At 33.3% G+C, this 18587-nt stretch overlaps 1 protein-coding gene across 1 annotated transcript in view; it reads right to left on the minus strand.

Moving 5' to 3' along the window:
* The window catches only part of LOC135125440 (acetylcholine receptor subunit alpha-like), a 51672-nt gene that overhangs the window by 21706 nt on the left and 11379 nt on the right, over positions 1-18587 (minus strand). The window contains exon 2 of the mRNA XM_064051066.1: positions 692-785. Within this exon, the coding sequence (XP_063907136.1) occupies positions 692-740 (49 nt within the window). The 5' untranslated portion in view covers positions 741-785. The remainder of the gene's footprint in view (positions 1-691; positions 786-18587) is intronic.

Raw genomic sequence — 18587 nt, forward strand, 5'->3', positions numbered from 1 at the left:
TTTTTGTGTAAATTGTCTCTCATACGGTCTAAGGGCCTTGTCATTGCACATAAAGTATTTACGGGGTGAGGCCAAATTAAGTGGCGCTGCGGAAATGGGGGTCTTGAGACGGCGGAGGGAATGGAATGGACGTTAATGTATTATACGCAGCACGCTATGCCAAGGTAAAGTTCCCTTTTGTATTTTTCTTCTGTATTTATGGAAGCTTGTAGTGGTACTGGACTTCTCTGAAGATGGGTGGCTTTAATTTCGCTTTTTATTTTATGTAGACTCGAAAGCGAGCTCGTTTTGAGGGTGTGACGTCACGCAAATCGTTACAGTACGGAAAGTCAAATGTCTGTAGCATCGAATATTTTATTCTATCTTAATATAGATTTTACTAGGCGACACTCATTGTACTTTTAACAATAGCTGAATTTAACATTGCCTCGCCTCTTTCACAAAAGCTAATAAAGTAAAATGTTCACTTCACATAGATAATTATAATTTCCCTGCACAATACAATACAATACAGCTTCACCACCAAAAATACAATAAACGACAATCTCGCAAATAATTCGTGATTTTCACAAAAAAAAACAAAACAAAAGCAATCGATCCCCCCATTCCGCTAAATTTCCATCCCCGGGGCCCGTTAAAATCATAATAAACGCACCCGCAATTTCGACATTACCATCAAACCCAAATTTACCTGACACGAGCACCAGAACGATCCACAGAATCCCCACCAAGCTCTTCATCCTGCAAAGGCCGAATCATGTCCACATGACGGAGCTTCCAGTTTTCTGCAACAGAAGCCCTTAATTAAGACTCGCAAGACACAATATTATTTCGCAAACGTCAGCGCTAAATCCCGGGATCAAATCGCGAAAAACCGAACCGTATATGAGAGAAGTTTTATTCGTCGAGGTACGTTTTTTGTTGGTGGAAAGGGCGTGTTTTGTTTCGGGTCTCGCTGTTTATCAGTTCCTTTAATTAACTGATGAAGAAATAAAGACGCGGACGTTTTCGGCGTTTTCCGAACCTGGGCGCTCTCATTATTATTTTAATTAATTGTTTTCGCTGGCGGAAGACGCGGAGGTGAGGGCTTTGGATAAAATCCAATTTCGGGAATAATGCGAGCACTTGAATTTTGACGTTTAATTTGAGGCGAAATGGCGTTAATTTATTTGATACGGGGAGGGGGCGATTTGCTTAAAGAGAAGACGTGATTCAAAAATCGGGTTAAAGTTGCAATTTTTCCCACTTTATATTTTCTCAAATTTTATTTTTCATGGTAACGGCTATACGTAGAAAATTTAAGTTATAAATTGGAATTTCCATTGAATTATTGCCTCAGAAGCAGAATATTCTGTTAAACATGTGTTATATTTTGACTATAGTGGTTTATCTCTAACTGGGTTAGATCGGAGTAGAGCAGAACCTATTGCGGTTCTAAAATCTAATGTTTCCTAATTTTGTCACCCGTCATACTTGCCTGAATACCGAACAATAATAAATACAGTGATGAAAGTAAAATTTATATCATTTTTGTGTTAATGTTTTATATTTTCTCCCTTTTTTCAGAATTTTTCGTTTTACAACTTTCATTTTTTCAATTTTTTAATTGCGTGACGAAATTTTTGCAATTTTTCGATATTACAATTTTTAATTTTTCCATTTTTCGAATGAAGAAACAAAAAACTAAAAAATCGAAAAATTGAAAAATTCCAAAACTGAAATAACGAAAAATTGGGAAATAGGAATAGGCCAAAGTCGAAAGTAAAAACTGAAAAATTTAAAATTAAAAAAATGTATTCAAAAATCAACAAATCGATAAATTGGTTGCAAAAAATCGAAACATCAAAATGTCGAAAAACCTAGGTATATATATTTAGATAAATTGAAAAATCGAAAATCCAAAATTTAAAAATTCGCAAAAATTGAAAAACCAAAAAAAAAGGTGAAACGACGAAAAAATGGGAAATAGAAATAGGTCAAGTCGAGAAGTTAAAAATTGAAAAATTTAAAATTAAAAATCGATAAATCGAAATATTCAAAAATCAAAAAATCGAAAACTTGAACAATCAAAAAAAACAAAACATCACATCTCGAAAAATCGAGAAATAGATAAATTGAAAAATCGAAATATCAAAAATTTTAAAAACAGAAAAATCTAAAACCGAGAAGTCGAAAGATTGAGAAACACCTAATTTTTCACAAAAGTTTCAATTTTTGTTTCTTCAATTTTTTTTGCAATTTATTACTTTTTCAATTTTTCGAGATTCCGATTTTTAATTTTTCAATTTTTCAGTTCGTCAACCTTTAATTTTGAGATTTTTCATTTTTTCGTTTCCACAATTTCTCAAGTGCTTGATTTTTATTTCTCATTTTCCTGATTTTTTTAATTCCCATTTTTTTAATTTTATATCACAATTTTTCGTCGTTTATTCAATTTTTCGATCTTTGGTTTTCAATTCCTCGATTTTGCAATTTTTAAATGTTTCAATTTTGCATTTCTGGATTTCCAAAATTAAAAAAAATTGAAGAGTCGAAACATCAACAATGGAAAAACGAAAAAATTCAAAAATCTAAAATTTAAAAATCGAAAAATTGAAAAATAGGAAAGTCGAAAAATCGAGTAATCGAAAATCCAAAATTTAAAAATTCGCAAAAACTGAAAAATCAAAATACTGAAAAATAAAAAATTGAAGAGTCGAAACATCAAAAATGGAAAAACGCAAAAATTCAAAAATCGGAAAATCGAAAAATCGGGAAATCGAAAATCCGAAATTTAAAAATTCACAAAAGTTGAAAAATCGAAAAAATGAGGAAAGAATAAGAAATAGAAATAGGCCAAAGTCGAAATGTTAAAAATTGAAAAATTTAAAATTCAAAAATCGATAAATCGAAATACGAATTCAAAAATCAAAAAATCGGTAAATTGAACAATCAAACATTTTAAAAATAGAAAAATCCAAAACCAAGAATCCGAAAAATTTAAAACATTAAAACTATAAAATTTCGAAAAATTGAAAAATCGGAAAATCTAAAATTTCGAAGACTGAGTCTCACTTTTCCAATTCTTTACTTTAAAATTTTTAAATTTTTCGCTTTTGTAATTTTTGGATTTCCAATTATCCGACTTTCCGATTTCGAAAAATTTCAAATTTATAAATATGAAAATCAAAAAACTGAAAAATAAAAAATTTTAATATTCGAAAAACTGAAAAATCGGAAAATTGAAAAATTCCAAAACTGGAATAACGAAAAATTGGGAAATAGAAATAGGCCAAAGTCGAAAAGTTAGAAATTGAAAAATTTTAACTAAAAAAATTCGTGAAATCGACATATTCAAAAATAAAAAATCGAGAAATTAGAACAATAAAAATATCGAAACATCAAAATCTCGAAAAATTGGGAAATAGAAATAGGCCAAAGTCGAAAAGTTAAAAATTGAAAAATTTAAAGTAAAAAAATCGATAAATCGAAATACGATTTGAAAAATCAAAAAATCGATAAATTGAACAATCAGAAATTTTAAAAATCGAACAATCCAAACAAGCAGCCCAAAAATTTAAAGATTGAGAGATCGAAAAACCGGAATCGAATAAAAAATTGAAAATCTTAGAACTATAAAATTTCCAAAAATTGGAAAATCGAAGAACTGAAAAACCGATAAATCTAAAATTTCGAAGATTGAGTTTCTCACTTCTCCAATTTTTCACTTTTAAATTTTTAAATTTTTCAATTTTGTAATTTTTGGATTTCCAATTATCCGATTTTCCGATTTCGAAAAATTTCAAATTTATAAATATGAAAAATCAAAAAACTGAAAAATAAAAAATTTTAATATTCGAAAAACTGAAAAATCGGAAAATTGAAAAATTCCAAAACTGGAATGACGAAAAATTGGGAAATAGAAATAGGCCAAAGTCGAAAAGTTAAAAATTGTGAAATCGAAATATTCAAACATAAAAAATCGAGAAATTAGAACAATAAAAATATCGAAACATCAAAATCTCGAAAAATCGGGAAATCGAAAATCCAAAAATTAAAAATTCTCAAAAATTGAAAAATCGAAAAAATTAAGAAACAAAAAACTAAAAAATGAAGAAACTGAAAAATTCCAAAATTGAAATGATGAAAAATTAGGAAATAGAAGTAGGCCAAGTCGAAAAGTTAAAAATTGAAAAATTTAAAATAAAAAAAATCGATAAATCGAAATACGAATTCAAAAATCAAAAAATCGAAAAATCCAAGACCAAGAAGCCCAAAAATTGAAAGATTGAGAAATCGAAAAACCGGAATCGAATAAAAAATGGAAAATCTTAGAACTATAAAATTTCCAAAAATTGGAAAATCGAAGAATCTAAAATTTCGAAGATTGAGTTTATCACTTCTCCAATTTTTCACTTTTAAATTTTTAAATTTTTCAATTTTGCAATTTTTGGATTTCGAAAAATTTCAAATTTATAAATATGAAAAATCAAAAAACTGAAAAATGAAAAAATTTCATATTCGACTAACTGAAAAATCGAAAAATTGAAAAATAAAAAATTGAGAAATTAGAATAATAAAAACATCGATAAATCAAACATTTTTAAATCGAAAAATCTAAAACCGAAAAGTCGAAAAATCGGAACCTTGAGAAACTTCAAAAAATCGAAAAACCAAAAATTAAAAAACTTCGAAAAATTGAAAACTCGAAGAACTATAAAATCGAAAAATATAAAATTTTGAAGATTTAATTCCTCGTTTAATAAAAAAATAAAAATAAAAATTTTGCATAAAAAAGTCGATAAAGAAAGAGAAAGTAGTCGCCCGTTTCCGTAACTCTGTCTGTCAGAACAAAAACAAGTTTTCTGACCATATAACTTCTTTTTTTAAACAACGGGCTCAATAATTAAGCCCCATCCACCCTCCCCTATCTCACTTGTGATGAATTTTTTATTCGTTGTCAGATAGAGGGGCGGAGTTTAATTACAAAATCCACATTTTTCTATAAAAATTTACTATTTGAAACATGTTTTAAGTTTCCTCTTCTTCTCTTCAATTGAGGTAGTACTTTTTTATATAAAATTAATTACCGAAATGGAGGCGGATGGGTGGGAAGGGTTTATTATGTTCTTCTGCAGAATGGGGTAGTAAGTAACTGATAGAAACAAGGCTGTAAAAAAAGCGTTAATCGTAACTTTTTGTTGTATATACTATTTGTTATAAGATTTATTTCTTATTTTAGAAGAAAAAAAAAGAGAACGGGTTGGTGGGCGAGGTTAAGTTTAACTTTTTCCAAGAGAGTCTAATAGGCAGGCACTTTTTTCCCTAACCGTCCAAATTTTCACAAAAACATGCACAGTATAATAACAGTTTACTATTAGCGTGATATATTTCGGTCGTGATCTAGTGGATAAGAGTTGGGAACGCGGATCAGAAATCGCGCGTTCGATGCCAGTGTTTGCCTTTGTTTTTTTTCTTTTTTTTTTATAACAAAATAAATAGATTTAACTTTTTTAACGGATTTTAAGTTGTCTCTGAATACGTGTCGGTTGAATGTTGTGTAGAACGAATGGTTTACCCTTTTACTTCCTGGGCGTAAGCTAAGTTCATCCGACGACCTCACACTTACATGTTTTCTCGACGTTTCATGACCACTGGAGTAAAAAAAAAGTACACCGGCTGCTCTGAATTAATTTTGGTGATTATTATTTAGAAATATGTACATACATTTAAAAAAGTGAAAGAAGTCCGTTTTGGATGATTCAGAGGTCGTTTGAGAGCGGGGTTTTCTCAATATTTACAATAGCTGCTCAGTTTCATTTAAAAAAATTCACACATAAGCCGTTCTTTGCGTGGCGATTACTACATAGTTAATAGAACCCTCTTCCTCATACCCCCCGAATCGATACCTGCGGCTCCGAGATCTCCTTTTCACTTTTCTTAATCCACAAACTAAATGCATTTTTAAGACTATTAAACTTCCGCCGGATTTATATCCGCTGCAAAATTCATCCCTCCAATTAAGCTTTACGTAAGAAACTGGCATACAACGTGCAGAACGAACCACTTAAAAATTCAGTACGTTCCGAGCGAGAATTATGAGCAGAATCGTTACCCCCATACGACCCCATTATCGTTTTACGATTCAATTATCATATCTTTATTAAGTTAATAACGCCGCCGTCGCGAAGAATGCCCCCAGTTCAGCTCATTACCGGCCTCGGACGCCGCCACCAGTGGCCGTTTACCCGCGCCGGCTTGCTAGACAGCGGCGCGAAATAATTTTTAAGATAAACGCCGCCGCCCGAGATAGGCCGTAATTTCGTTATCTCGCAGTCACTATCGCTCGTGAGATCTGACGTTTAAAGCTTCCAGCTAACAGCTTTTGCTGTTTCGGAGAAGTAATGCATCGATTGGCCCCACGTTGCTAAGATACTGGCACCTATTCTCCTTCTCCCACCTCCGCACTTATCCGCTCTTCCTTTTCCGTCCCGGCGGACGCTTGTTTAAAACGCTTTCGAAGTTGGGCACTCCAGGTGCGAGCGCACCTTTTAATGTCCGCGCGTAACTCACGTTCGAGGGCGTTTTTTACGCGACACGTGTGCGTGGCGCTTAATGCGGAGTTTAGCACCTGTGGGCTACCGGGTGACGTCACGCGGCGAGCGCGCGCTCGCCCGGCCTTGGCCAAAATCGCGACTTTGTTAATATTTGGGACGTTGTTTGTCCTGTGCGGCCTTGAATTCGTGATGTCCGAAGTTCGTCAATCGATAGAGAAAAGGAAAAACAAAACGCGGTAGTGAATGCGGCCGGGGATGAACTCGTCAGATTAATGGGACGATACATGCGGGAGCATTGTTTGGGTATTATCCATTATTATTCAGCATTCCGTTTGTTTTATCAGCGCCGGAGTAATTTGTTTTCTCTCGAAAGCGAACGTACAATTTGCTGTCATCAGTCAGTTGTAATTAAGATAAAACGCGGCGGCTTTAAATCTCACCTTGAAAGTGTGAAGTAGGTTTAAAATTTCAGTTTGACGGCTACGAGAGTTGCGGAAGTTTCAGCATGTCTAAGGGGAGACGAATTAAGTCTTGATTTTCATGTGATTTCAATTTTTCACTTACCGAGCGTGAACTAAGAAAGTATAGTAGTCGAGTCCATCGGGCGATTTGGCACTCTCATGTTTTCTCGACGTTTCATAACAAATTGAAAACAAAAAAATAAAAAAATTGAAAAATCGAGGGAAGTTCTGTCGAAATAACCTTGCTTTCCGAAGCGCAAAACCCTTCTGTTTAGTATTAAAAAGTCGCCGTCTCCGTAATCCCGGAATCTCCTTTTCTATCGGAAAGCCCACGAATATTTCAAGCTAGTCCCAAGTGGATGCTTCTGCTTTAGTCGACAAGCTATTACAGCAGTGACAACCCGAAAATGTAAAAGATTACGAGGATGCATCGCCGCGCGACAAGTTAATAAGAAATGCTTATCGTGTTGTTGCAAGAATATCACAAGGAGACCTTAGAAACGTGAAATTAGTTGCTAGAAAAACGATTCCCATGGCAAACAAGCAAATGAGTTTCAATTTCTGGTTTGTGCACACAAAAGAAGGAACAAAGGTGAAGGAACACTTGTGGGTATTTGCAGGAAGGAGGTTCAAATTGAGAAATATTCCATTTCGTTGGAAGGAAAACAGAACGGAATTAATTTGTTCTGTTGAGATTTTAACAGACGAGGAGTAAAAATCATCGCGATAACACCTCTGAAATTAAATTTTTCAGATGGGTCAATTACGTCAGTCGATTGAAGGTCTTTACGCTGTTTTTAGGTTATCAAATAATGCTATTTTTATTATTATACTAGCTGACCCCGTGAACTTCGTTTCACCTACAATTTAATTTTGAATCTACAAAACTGAATGCTTTGAAATCTTGCAGATGTTTTAAACATATGATAAGCATAATAAATTTTTATTCAAAATATATTTACTTATCCCCTCCAAAAAATTGATGACGTCAGCCCAAAATTTTGCCAAATGAATCCTCTCTAAAATGTCCAAGATAGGATGCGACTATACTTGTGATTTATCATTCCATTCATATTTTTTAGTTTTGCTTATAGGGGGTGTCTCAAAAAAATTAATCACTGAGTCAATTTATTTTCTTGATTGAATCAAGAATTGCAAAACTGAATTTTGAAATATTGCAGACGTTTTGAAGTTACTGTTTGACATGGTAGGTTTTTAATCAAAATATATCTGTTTATCAAGCCCAAAAACTTGATGTAGTCATCTCAAGATTTTGCCGAACAAATCCTATCTAAAATGTGCAAAACATCATCAGTATATTTTCGTAATTTATCATTGCATTCATATTTTGTAGATTTGCTTTTACAGTGACTCCAAAAAATGTATGGATCAGTCAATTTATTTTAGAGAATAACTCAAGAGTTGAAGAAATGACTACTTTGAGATCTTGCAGACGTTTTAAAGTTATTGTAAGCATGGTAAATTGTTAAGAATATTTACTTATTTCCCCCAAAAAATTGATGGAACGGCCCACTCGATTTTCGCAGATAATTTTGGGAATACAATACAGTTATTTTTAGTATTATACTGCACCAATCCAAGGTGGTATACGTGTTGATCGTAAATGTTGATTAGGTCATCACAAAATTGTGTGAAGAAAAGACTCAACTCGAAAATGTTGCCTATGTTTCATTATACTTTTGGTGCGAAGGAAGTTCTGTCGAAACAACGTTCGATCAAATTTTTGACAATGGTTGATATAAATAAAACTCAGTAGATGCTCATACTCGAAATACGAAGTATCTACTCGAATATCAAATCAAAATATTTCTAGTTTTTCTAGATCATGCTAATACTTCAGTAGGCAACAGTTGATGCTCAAGTAGTATCTCGATACAACAAAAACGGAAAACAGTGACAGTGTTCAACCATCAAGGCAAAAATCGAGTCACCAAAATATCAGTTAGTATGGGGTAGACACCTTGAGTTGGGAATCTCTATGGTCAGTGTTAGAAAGAACGCACTGCACAATTTATGCATAAATAAAAGCTAATTATCTTACGACTTCAGTTTTAATTTATCGGATTCCGTGATTCCTTCACTCGACAATGTTTAAATTTTGGGAAAATTTTCGAAACGATTGAAGTCGGTTGATCAAAGCTATACATTTGCATGATATAAATTAATAAATTTTAAACATAATTAATATCACGTATAATGTTTAAGTATGATAAGCATAAATATATATGATAATTAAACCGAAACTCGTTGTCCTAAAAGCCCGAAATTATTAAAAACAAATCAGTTTGTTTAAACATTATTAAATTATACCCGAAAATGTGCATTTTCCCGGCCAAAATATGAAAAATAATTTTTGCAATCTCATCGTGACGTACGATGACGTCACTGTCACCTGAGCTACCTGTCCGAAGGTCACGTTTCGCGGTCCTTTGTGTTCAGTATTAATTTCTGTTTGATGGCGGCAAGATCGTCGCGTCGTTTTGACGTAAAAGTGGGGCGTTTTAGCGAATTTCTACTTTATTATTAATAAATATTGCGGAAAGTATGTTGTGTTAGTGTTGTGAACACGAACGAAAATGAATATTTTTCCGAAAAGGACCGAAAACAGGGTAAGTACGATTTCAGTTTTAATTTATTGGGTTCGGTGATTCGTTTACTCGACAATGTTTAGATTGTGGGAATATTTTTGAAACGATTGAAACTGGTTGATCAAAGCTATACATTTTCACGATATAAATAAATAAATTTTAAACATAATTAAAATCATTTATAATGTTTAAATATGATGAGCATCAATATACGATAATTAAACCGAAACTCGGCTTCCTACCAACCCGAATTTATTAAAAACAAATCAATTTGTTTAAACAGTGTTAAATTATCCCCGAAAATGTGCATTTTCTCGGCCAAAATATGAAAAATAAATTTTGCAGTGTCATGGTGACGTACGATGACGTCAATGTCACGTGAGCTACCTGTATAAAGGTCACGTTTTTCGGTCCTTTGTGTTCAGTATTAATTTCTGTTTGATGGCGGCAAGATCGTCGCTTCATTTTGGCGTAAAGGTGGAGCGTTTTAGCGAATTTCTACTTTATTATTAATAAATATTGCGGAAAGTATGTTGTGTTAGTGTTGTGAACACGAACGAAAATGGATATTTTTCCGAAAAAGACGGAAAACAGGGTAAGAACGACTTCAGTTTTAATTTATCGGATTCCGTGATTCGTTCACTCGACTTTGTTTAAATTTTGGGGACATTTTCGAAACGATTGAAATCGGTGGGTCAAAGCTATACATTTTCGCGATATAATTAAATAAAATTTAAACATAATTAATAGAATTCATAATGTTCAAATATGATAACTATCAATATATGATAATTAAACCGAAATCCATCTTCCTAAGAACACGAGGTTAGCAAAAACAAATTAGTTTGTTTAAACATTGTTAAATTAACCCCGAAAATGTACAATTTCTGATCTAAAATATGAAAAATAATTTTTGCAATCTCATCGTGACGTACGATGACGTCACTGTCACGTGAGCTACCTGATAAAAGGTCAATTTTTCCATCCTCTGTGTTTAGTTTTGATTCCGGTCCGGTAGCAGCAACACTGGAACTCCGTTTTGGCTTAAAAGTAGCACGTTTTCGCGAATTTCTAATTTATCGTTAATAAATATTAGCGAAAATGTTTTGTGTTACGTGCTGTGAACACGAAGGAAAGTGGATATTTTTCCAAAAATGCCTGATTTTTTTTGAAATATGTTGTTAATAACATGCATTCAGGACTGATAAAGTACGGCTTTTGAATATACAAAGTGCAGCGTTCATAATTCACAAAATGCCGTATGCATCATTTTTAAACTGCGGCGTCCAAATTTACAAAATACGGTGTCCTTCACCCATGCTATCAAACCCTAGTCCTCTCTTTTAATGGCAAGACGCACTCCAGACCTCCTCGTATTGTTTGGTTCTTGCTGGGCAACAGCAACGAGCGAGCAGAGTCATCGCTCTTTGGCGGCAAACGTGGAGAAATTTATATATTGTAACTTTTGTAATTGAAGCATTTTCTACTGTAAATTGTATGTGTTACTAACTTAACTTGGGTCTTGCCAATTTAGCTCCAGTGGTGCAAATGCTTTGTTTTCACGGTGCATTTGCTTGGGTTTTAATTTTGCAACAGTGCATTCTTTGGTTCCGAGACTGAATTCTCCATGTCGTCAGATGCTCTGGCCTGGGGGGTTCTGCTGGCCCTTAGACGCTGGGTCATCATCCTAAACGGATGAGGTTCATCATCCTAAATGGATGAGGTCAGTCGGCCCTGTATCTATGCGGCTGCGTTGTCTCTTGGGCGTGTGAGCACTGCGACCTATAGATTTCGTTTCGAGTTCCATCGGTGTGCTTGCTTGGGTATTAATTTTGCAACAGTGCATTCTTTGGTTCCGGGTTTGAATTCTCCATGTCGTCAGACGCTTTGGCCTGGGGGGTTCTTTTGGCCCTTAGACGCTGGGTTGCATCGTTCTTTGAGAATGAGGTAAGACGACCTTGGATTTATGCGGCTGCGTTCTCCCTTGGGCGTGTGAGCGCTGCGACCAATAGATTTCGTCCCGACTTCCATCGGTGTGCTTGCTTGGGTTTTCATTTTGCAACATTCTCAATTTTTCGTGCAATTTCTTCCGGTGGTGTATTAGGTACTAACTTTGCATTTGTATTGTATCTGAATTGTATCTGTATCTGTAGTGTATTCTGTATTGTAGCTAGATTGTAGGTACCTGTATTGTATTTCCGTTGTATTGTACTGTATAACGTTCTATACCTCATTAACAATTCCTAGCCCTCTCCTTTCCTAGCGAGATCTGCTCCAGACCTTCCCGTGGTTCTTGCTGAGCATCAACTATCGAGGACAGAAAATTCAAATTCAAAACCAGCAAAGTTTCACAAAAATCATGAAAATCGCTCGTTGGTGGCCAACGTGGAGCAAAAGAGACTTTTGTAACTCAACTAACTTTGTTAACTCTATATTCTTAAGGAAAAAAAAAATATTACATTTAATTTATCATTTATAAGGACAAATGGTCATTTGCCACGACGATGCTCATTTTTAGATTAAATGCTCACAAAACGCGTAAATGTTCAGTTTGTGTCCGGGGAGATACAATGTTTGCAAGTAGATACACAGTACATCGGGTAGATGCTCAGGTATATAAGATTATTACTCTTTCTAGGTACTTCGTACTTCGAATATGAGTATCTACTCACTTTTATTCATACCACCCAATGTCTCGCTTCAATGTTTGATGATGTTGATTATGAGCACAACGCTGATCAACTTCCGTATCCGAATTACCCATGAAATAAATCATTGCGATTTGCACCTGAGGTAGTTCGTCGCACATTTGATTGACTTCGTGGACCTATGTCAGCTTGTCGTCTTCTCGGCATTGTAATGAACTTCATAAAACGACACAGAATTATTTTCACAGTCAATCAAATCTGTAAATTTTGTATTGAGAATTTTAAAATACTGAAAACTTCGAATTAAATCTTCGAATAACGGTAAAGTTTGAGGTTTTGTCGAAACCAACAAAGTGAATATAGGTAAATAGAATGGCAGATCAAAATTAATAAGAAACTTTCGCAATGCGTAACTAAATTCACTTTAACGAACACTTTTCTTAAAATAAAAATGGTTTTCATCATTTCTTAAAAGACACCCAATCATTAGCCAAAGGATTTCGCAAAACTTAACTCCAGCTAGAGAGAATGTATCAGTAGAAAAAATTCGAGGGTGGTTTAGAGAGATAGAAGAAGATCTAAAAACAAGAAATTTGTTTCACATATTAAGCCACCTTAAAAGAGTGTTCAATGCTGACGAAAGTGCATTTTTTTTACAACCAAAAGGTGAAAAAGTTTTGGCAAAAAGGGGTAATAAAACCGTATATAGTGCGGGCAGCAATAATGAGAAGGAAAATTTGACAGTTTTAGTAACAGCTAATGCAAATGGAAATTTAGCTCCTCCAATGATTGTATTTAAATATGAAAGAATCCCGGGTCATATTTCCAGCGGTGTAAATCCTAAGTGGGGTATTGGACGTTCACAAAGTGGTTGGATGATTTTATGAATATATTACAAATATTTTTGATCCTTGGCTTGACGAAATGAAGATCGAAAGACCAGTGATTCTTTTCATTGACGGCCATGCTTCTCACATGACCCTCCATTTATCACAGTTTTGCAGTAGCAAACAAATAGAACTTGTAGCACTTTACTCTACTCAGTTGATACAGCCCATGGATGTTGCTGTATTCAAACCACTCAAGACTCATTGGAAAAATTCTATTCGACGTTGGCGTGTAGAAAACAATGGAAATAAAGTTCGGAAGGAAAATTTTGTACCTATTTTTGAACAAGCTTTATCACAGATTGATTCACAAACAGTTGAAAACGGTTTTAGATGCAGTGGACTTTTCCCCTTTAATGTTGAAAATGTAGATTTTGGAAAGATCGCAATTCAGCAAAAACAAGTTGATGATTCTTTATTTACTAACGAAGAAATTTCCAAAAGCTTTCGCATTTTAGAAAAATCTATTCCAGTGACAATGCTAGAGGAATTTAAAAAAAATGAGAATGAAAGTGAATGGGAGGGCAAAATTACCGACGAAAGTTTATTTTCAGTTTGGAAAAAAATTAAAAAAGATGCACATATGAACACCTCAACACTGGATTTGAGACACATACAAGAAGTAATCGATAATGAAACAGAAGAGGATATTACTTTAGAACATCAGAATTATAATGAAGTAGAAGCAGAACACAAGATTCAGCCAAAAGAATTGAAAACTGTGTTAGCAGAAACTGAAGTTTTGCCAAGCACCGGCACACAACGCGAAGTACGAAATTCGGAGGAGAAAGCTGAACCCAGACGAATTAAGATAATTTCAGTAAACAGTCTGGGCAAAGCATGTGAGTCAGTTGTTCAAACCACTCCTAAGAAAACAACTATAAATTTTAATCAAAATGTACCATCACCATTTAAAAAGGCACTGTTTTGTCCTGAAAAAACACTCAAAGAAACTAAACGCAAACGGAAGGAAAAAATACCTGCGGTAATAACTTCTAAAGCATGGCAGGATTATCACACAAAAAAATAAGAAGAAAAAAAAAGAAAAGTGGAAGTGAAGGAAAAGTCAAGAACGACAAGCCAAAAAACTTGAAAAAGACAAGAAAAAAATAAAAACTAAACAGAAGGTGTTACTGACGAGCGATTCTGAATCTGAGGAACAATGGGTGGAAAGTGGTGACAGCCTAGACGACATTGATTTAGAACAAGAAAATAGCGATGAAGACTTTGGGTATTACAAAGTTGAAATAAAATCAAAACCACTTAAGCAACCACATCAGAATTCATATGTAATTGTAGAATATGAACAGCGCTATTTTCCTGGTCGAGTGACAAAAGTGGATACAGACGGATATTTTATTCCTACCATAACAAAAAGTGGTTTATGTGATTGGAAATGGCCAGACAAAAGGACGAAATCCATTATCCAGAAGAAGAAATAATAGAAATAATACGAGCACCAAAGAAAAAAAAATCACGTGGAATATATTCTGTGCCGGAAATGGCAAAATATAGAGATTTTTCGGTTTGAATTGATTAACAAAAATATTAAGACTGTTTAAAACCTAATGGAGACTGATTGTTAAGCTGTTAATTTTATAGAATATAGATTTTTTTTTGTTCATTGATATAATTTTACGTTATGTTCTTATATGAGAATTAAAGTTTATTTTTTTATATCATTCTGTCTACTTTTATTCGAGACAAATCTCTCCAGTCATGTCAATTACTGGGGTGTCGATTACTGGAAAATCAAAAAATTCCTGCATCGATTACTGGGGATTTGGAACAGTCGTTTAAAAAATTCAAAATTTCAAAACTACACAAACAAATCCTCATTTGTTACTATAGGAATAAAGAGAAAGACTCATTGAACCTCTAAAATAATTTTCCAAGTTACTTGACCGTAAATCTCCAATTTTGACATTTTTTTTGTTTATGTTGGTCTAATAGTGTCGATCACTGGTGTCTTTACCTTACCTGTTCAACTCAAATATCTCAATTATTTTAAAACATAAAAAATTTAAATTTGGCATGTTCAATATATCTAACACAATCTATTAATCGATAGATTACTGGCGTCGTATTAATTTCAGTTTCGCCGGAAATGAAGAAATAGATCTCCCTTTTCCGTCTGTCTGTCTGTCCGTCTGTCTGCTTGTCTGCCGTTATATCCAGCACTTTTGAGTTGAGTTTTTACTTTACAGAATTTTGTGATGACATCATAAATATTTTTCCGAGGACACGTATATCAACTTGGATTGGTGCAGTGTAATACTAAAAATAACAGCATTGTATTCCCTAAATTAATCAATAAAATGAATTGACACATTCATTAATTTTTTTGAGCCTCCTGTATAAACAAATCTAAAGAATATGAATGCAATGATAAATCACACTCATTATATTTTACACATTTCGGGTAGATTTAGGAATTTAACTCGTTACTATGGAAATTTCACAAGTTTTGACAACATTAATGGGGGTAAAATTAGTTTTATCCTAACAAATACTACGCCCGCCCACCCGCGCCCTGTTTTCCCAGAGGACATGTCATTTGCCGAAATATGTCCTATCTTAGCAAATACTAGCCCTGCCCACCAACCCTTTACTTTCTTGGAGGGTATGTCATTTACCAAAATCAGTCTTATCTTACCAAGTACTAGCCCCGCCCACCCGCCCCTTATTTTCTCAGACGACATGTCATTTGCCAAAATAAGACTTATGTTAGCAAGTACTAGCCCCTCCCTTCCGCCCTTTATTTTCTGAGAGGGTAGCACTTGCTAAAATAAGTCTTACTTTGGCAAATGATATATCCTCTAATAAACTAGGGGCGGGTGGGCGGGGCTAGTACTTGCAAAGGTTAAACTTATTTTGGCAAATGACAAACTCTGAGAAAATAGGGGGCGGGTGGGCAGCGTTACCTGTTAAGATAAGACTGATTTTGGCCCTATTAAACTTGTAAAAACTTGTTCAATTTAAAATTTATTATCATTAGCTTTTTTTTTTGAGTTTGTATAAGCAAATTTGAAAAATATTAAATATGTATTAAAAGTAAATCACAAATATTTTTTAGATTTGCTTATACAAGGTGTCTCAAAAAAATGTATGACTTAAACAATTTATATTATTAATTAAGTCAAGAATTGCAAAGCTGAATACTTTGAAATCTTGCAGACGTTTTGAAGTTATTGTAAGCATTGTAACTTTTTATTCAAAATGTACAACATTCGACCAATTTTTTGATTTATCGATACATCAGTTTTTCAATTTTTGGGTTTTGTAATTTGTCAATTTTTCGATTATTAAATTTCTAGATTTTTCCAATTTTTCATTTCTCGATTATTTTGTTTTTCGATTTCTCTATTTTCCGATATTTCAGTTTTTATGATTTTTCAATTTTTCGATTCTTCAATTTCTCGATTTTTAAATTTTCCGATTGTTTAATATTCCAGTGTTTGGTGTTTCTAAATTTTCTAATTTATTATCTATCAATCGATTTTTCAATTTTTTGATTTTTTGACTTTTCGGTTTCTCGATTTTTCTACTTCTCGACGTTTAGCCTAATAGATGTTTTGATTTTTCGATATTTTGAATTTCCGTTTCTCGATTGCTCCATTTTCCATGCTTCGGTGTCTCGACTTCTCAGTTTTTCAATTTTTGATATTTTCAATTGTGTCTCGATTTTTCGATATCACAGTTTTAAGATTTCTCAGTTTTATTCTCCAATTTTTCTTCGATTTTAAAAAATTTCGATATTCGAGTTTTTGGATTTTTTAATTTCCGAATCTTCGATGTTTCGATTTTTTAATATTCCAGTTTTTGGTGTTTCTAAATTTTAGATTTTGTGATTTTTCGACTTTTCCTCGATGCTCATTTTTCGGCTTTTCGATTTTTCGGCTTCTCGACCTTTTGAGTAAGTATTAGATTTTTTGATTTTTGGATGTTTTCGATTTTCCCATTTCTCCATTGCTCAATTTTTCAATCTTTCAGTGTCACGGCTTTTCAATTTCGCGATTTCTAGATTTTCCATTTTCATATTTTCGATTCTTCCTCGACTTTTCGATTTTGCCATTTTTGGATATCTCAGTTTTTCTTTTTCAATTTTCGGATTTTTCAATTTTTCGATCAATCGATTGATCAATTTTTGGAGATCGAACTTTTTGATTTTTCATTTATTATGATTCTTCAATTTTTTGTTACGTTAATTTCTTCGATTTCTCGATTTCCCGTAGTTTGATTTTTTCGTTTTTGATGTTTCAATTTTTTGGTTTTTAAATTTTTCAATTTTTCAAACTTCGATGTGTCGATTTCGGTCGGTTTCTCGATGTTTCAATTTTTCGAACTAAAAACTAAAGACCGGAACAACTGAAAATCGAAAAGCAGAAAAATTGAAAATTTGACTGTCGAAAAATCGAAAAGCAAAGAGATTGGAAAGCCTAAGAACTGAAGAATGGAAAAACTGAAAAATCGAAGAATTGAAAGGTCAGGTCGAAAATAAAAAAAATCGTATATCGAAAGACCGAAAACCTGATAAATAGAAAAATCGAAAATTCAAAATTTCGAAAATTCAAAATTTGCAATATCGAAAGACTGAAAAGTCGAAAAATCGAAATAACGCGAAATCGAGAAACCGAAACATCGAAAAATTGGAGAAATCGAAAAGTCGAAAATTCGAAGAATCGATAAACCGAAAAATCTAAAATTAAAGTATCAAAAAATTGAGAAATCGAGCCGTGGAAAATACGAAAAATCGATAAATGGGAAATTTAAAAAATGAAAATCTGATGAATCGAATAACTGGAATAACATAAAAAAATTGGTCTAAAGAGTTTAGCCAGTACTTCCCTCGCTGTTGGAAACGTGACGACTGCATGCCTATTGTGTTTTTTTTCGCAGTAGATTTCATATATTTTTTTTTTGAGTTACCCGGTATATGCAAATTCAAAAAATATGAATGGAATGATAAATTACAAGTACAGACTCATCATATTTTGTATATTCTAGATAGGATTTATTCGGCAAACTTTTGAGCTGACGTCAACAAGTTTTTGGAGGGGATAACCAACTATATTCTGACTAAAGATTTATGATGCTCTTTATAACCTTAAAATATCTGCAAGATTTCAAAGCATTCGGTTTTGTAGTTCTTGATTAACTCAATAAAATATATTCACGCATTCATTAATTTTTTGGAGTCACCCTGTATATAGAAATCCAAAAAATATGAATGGAGTGATAGATCACAAGTACGGACTCATCATATTTTGTACATTTTAGATATGATTTATTCCACAAACTTTTGAGCTGACGTCATCAAGTTTTTGGAGGGGATAAGCAAATATTTTTTGAGTAAAGATTTATGATGCTCTTTATAGCCTTAAAACATCTGCAAGATTTCAGAGCATTCGGTTTTGTAGTTCCTGATTAAATCAATAAAATATAT

Source organism: Zophobas morio, unplaced genomic scaffold (assembly GCF_036711695.1).
Source record: "Zophobas morio isolate AGI-343-1 ecotype UQ-CSIRO unplaced genomic scaffold, CSIRO_AGI_Zmor_V1 ptg000008l, whole genome shotgun sequence".
NCBI lineage: Eukaryota > Metazoa > Arthropoda > Insecta > Coleoptera > Tenebrionidae > Zophobas > Zophobas morio.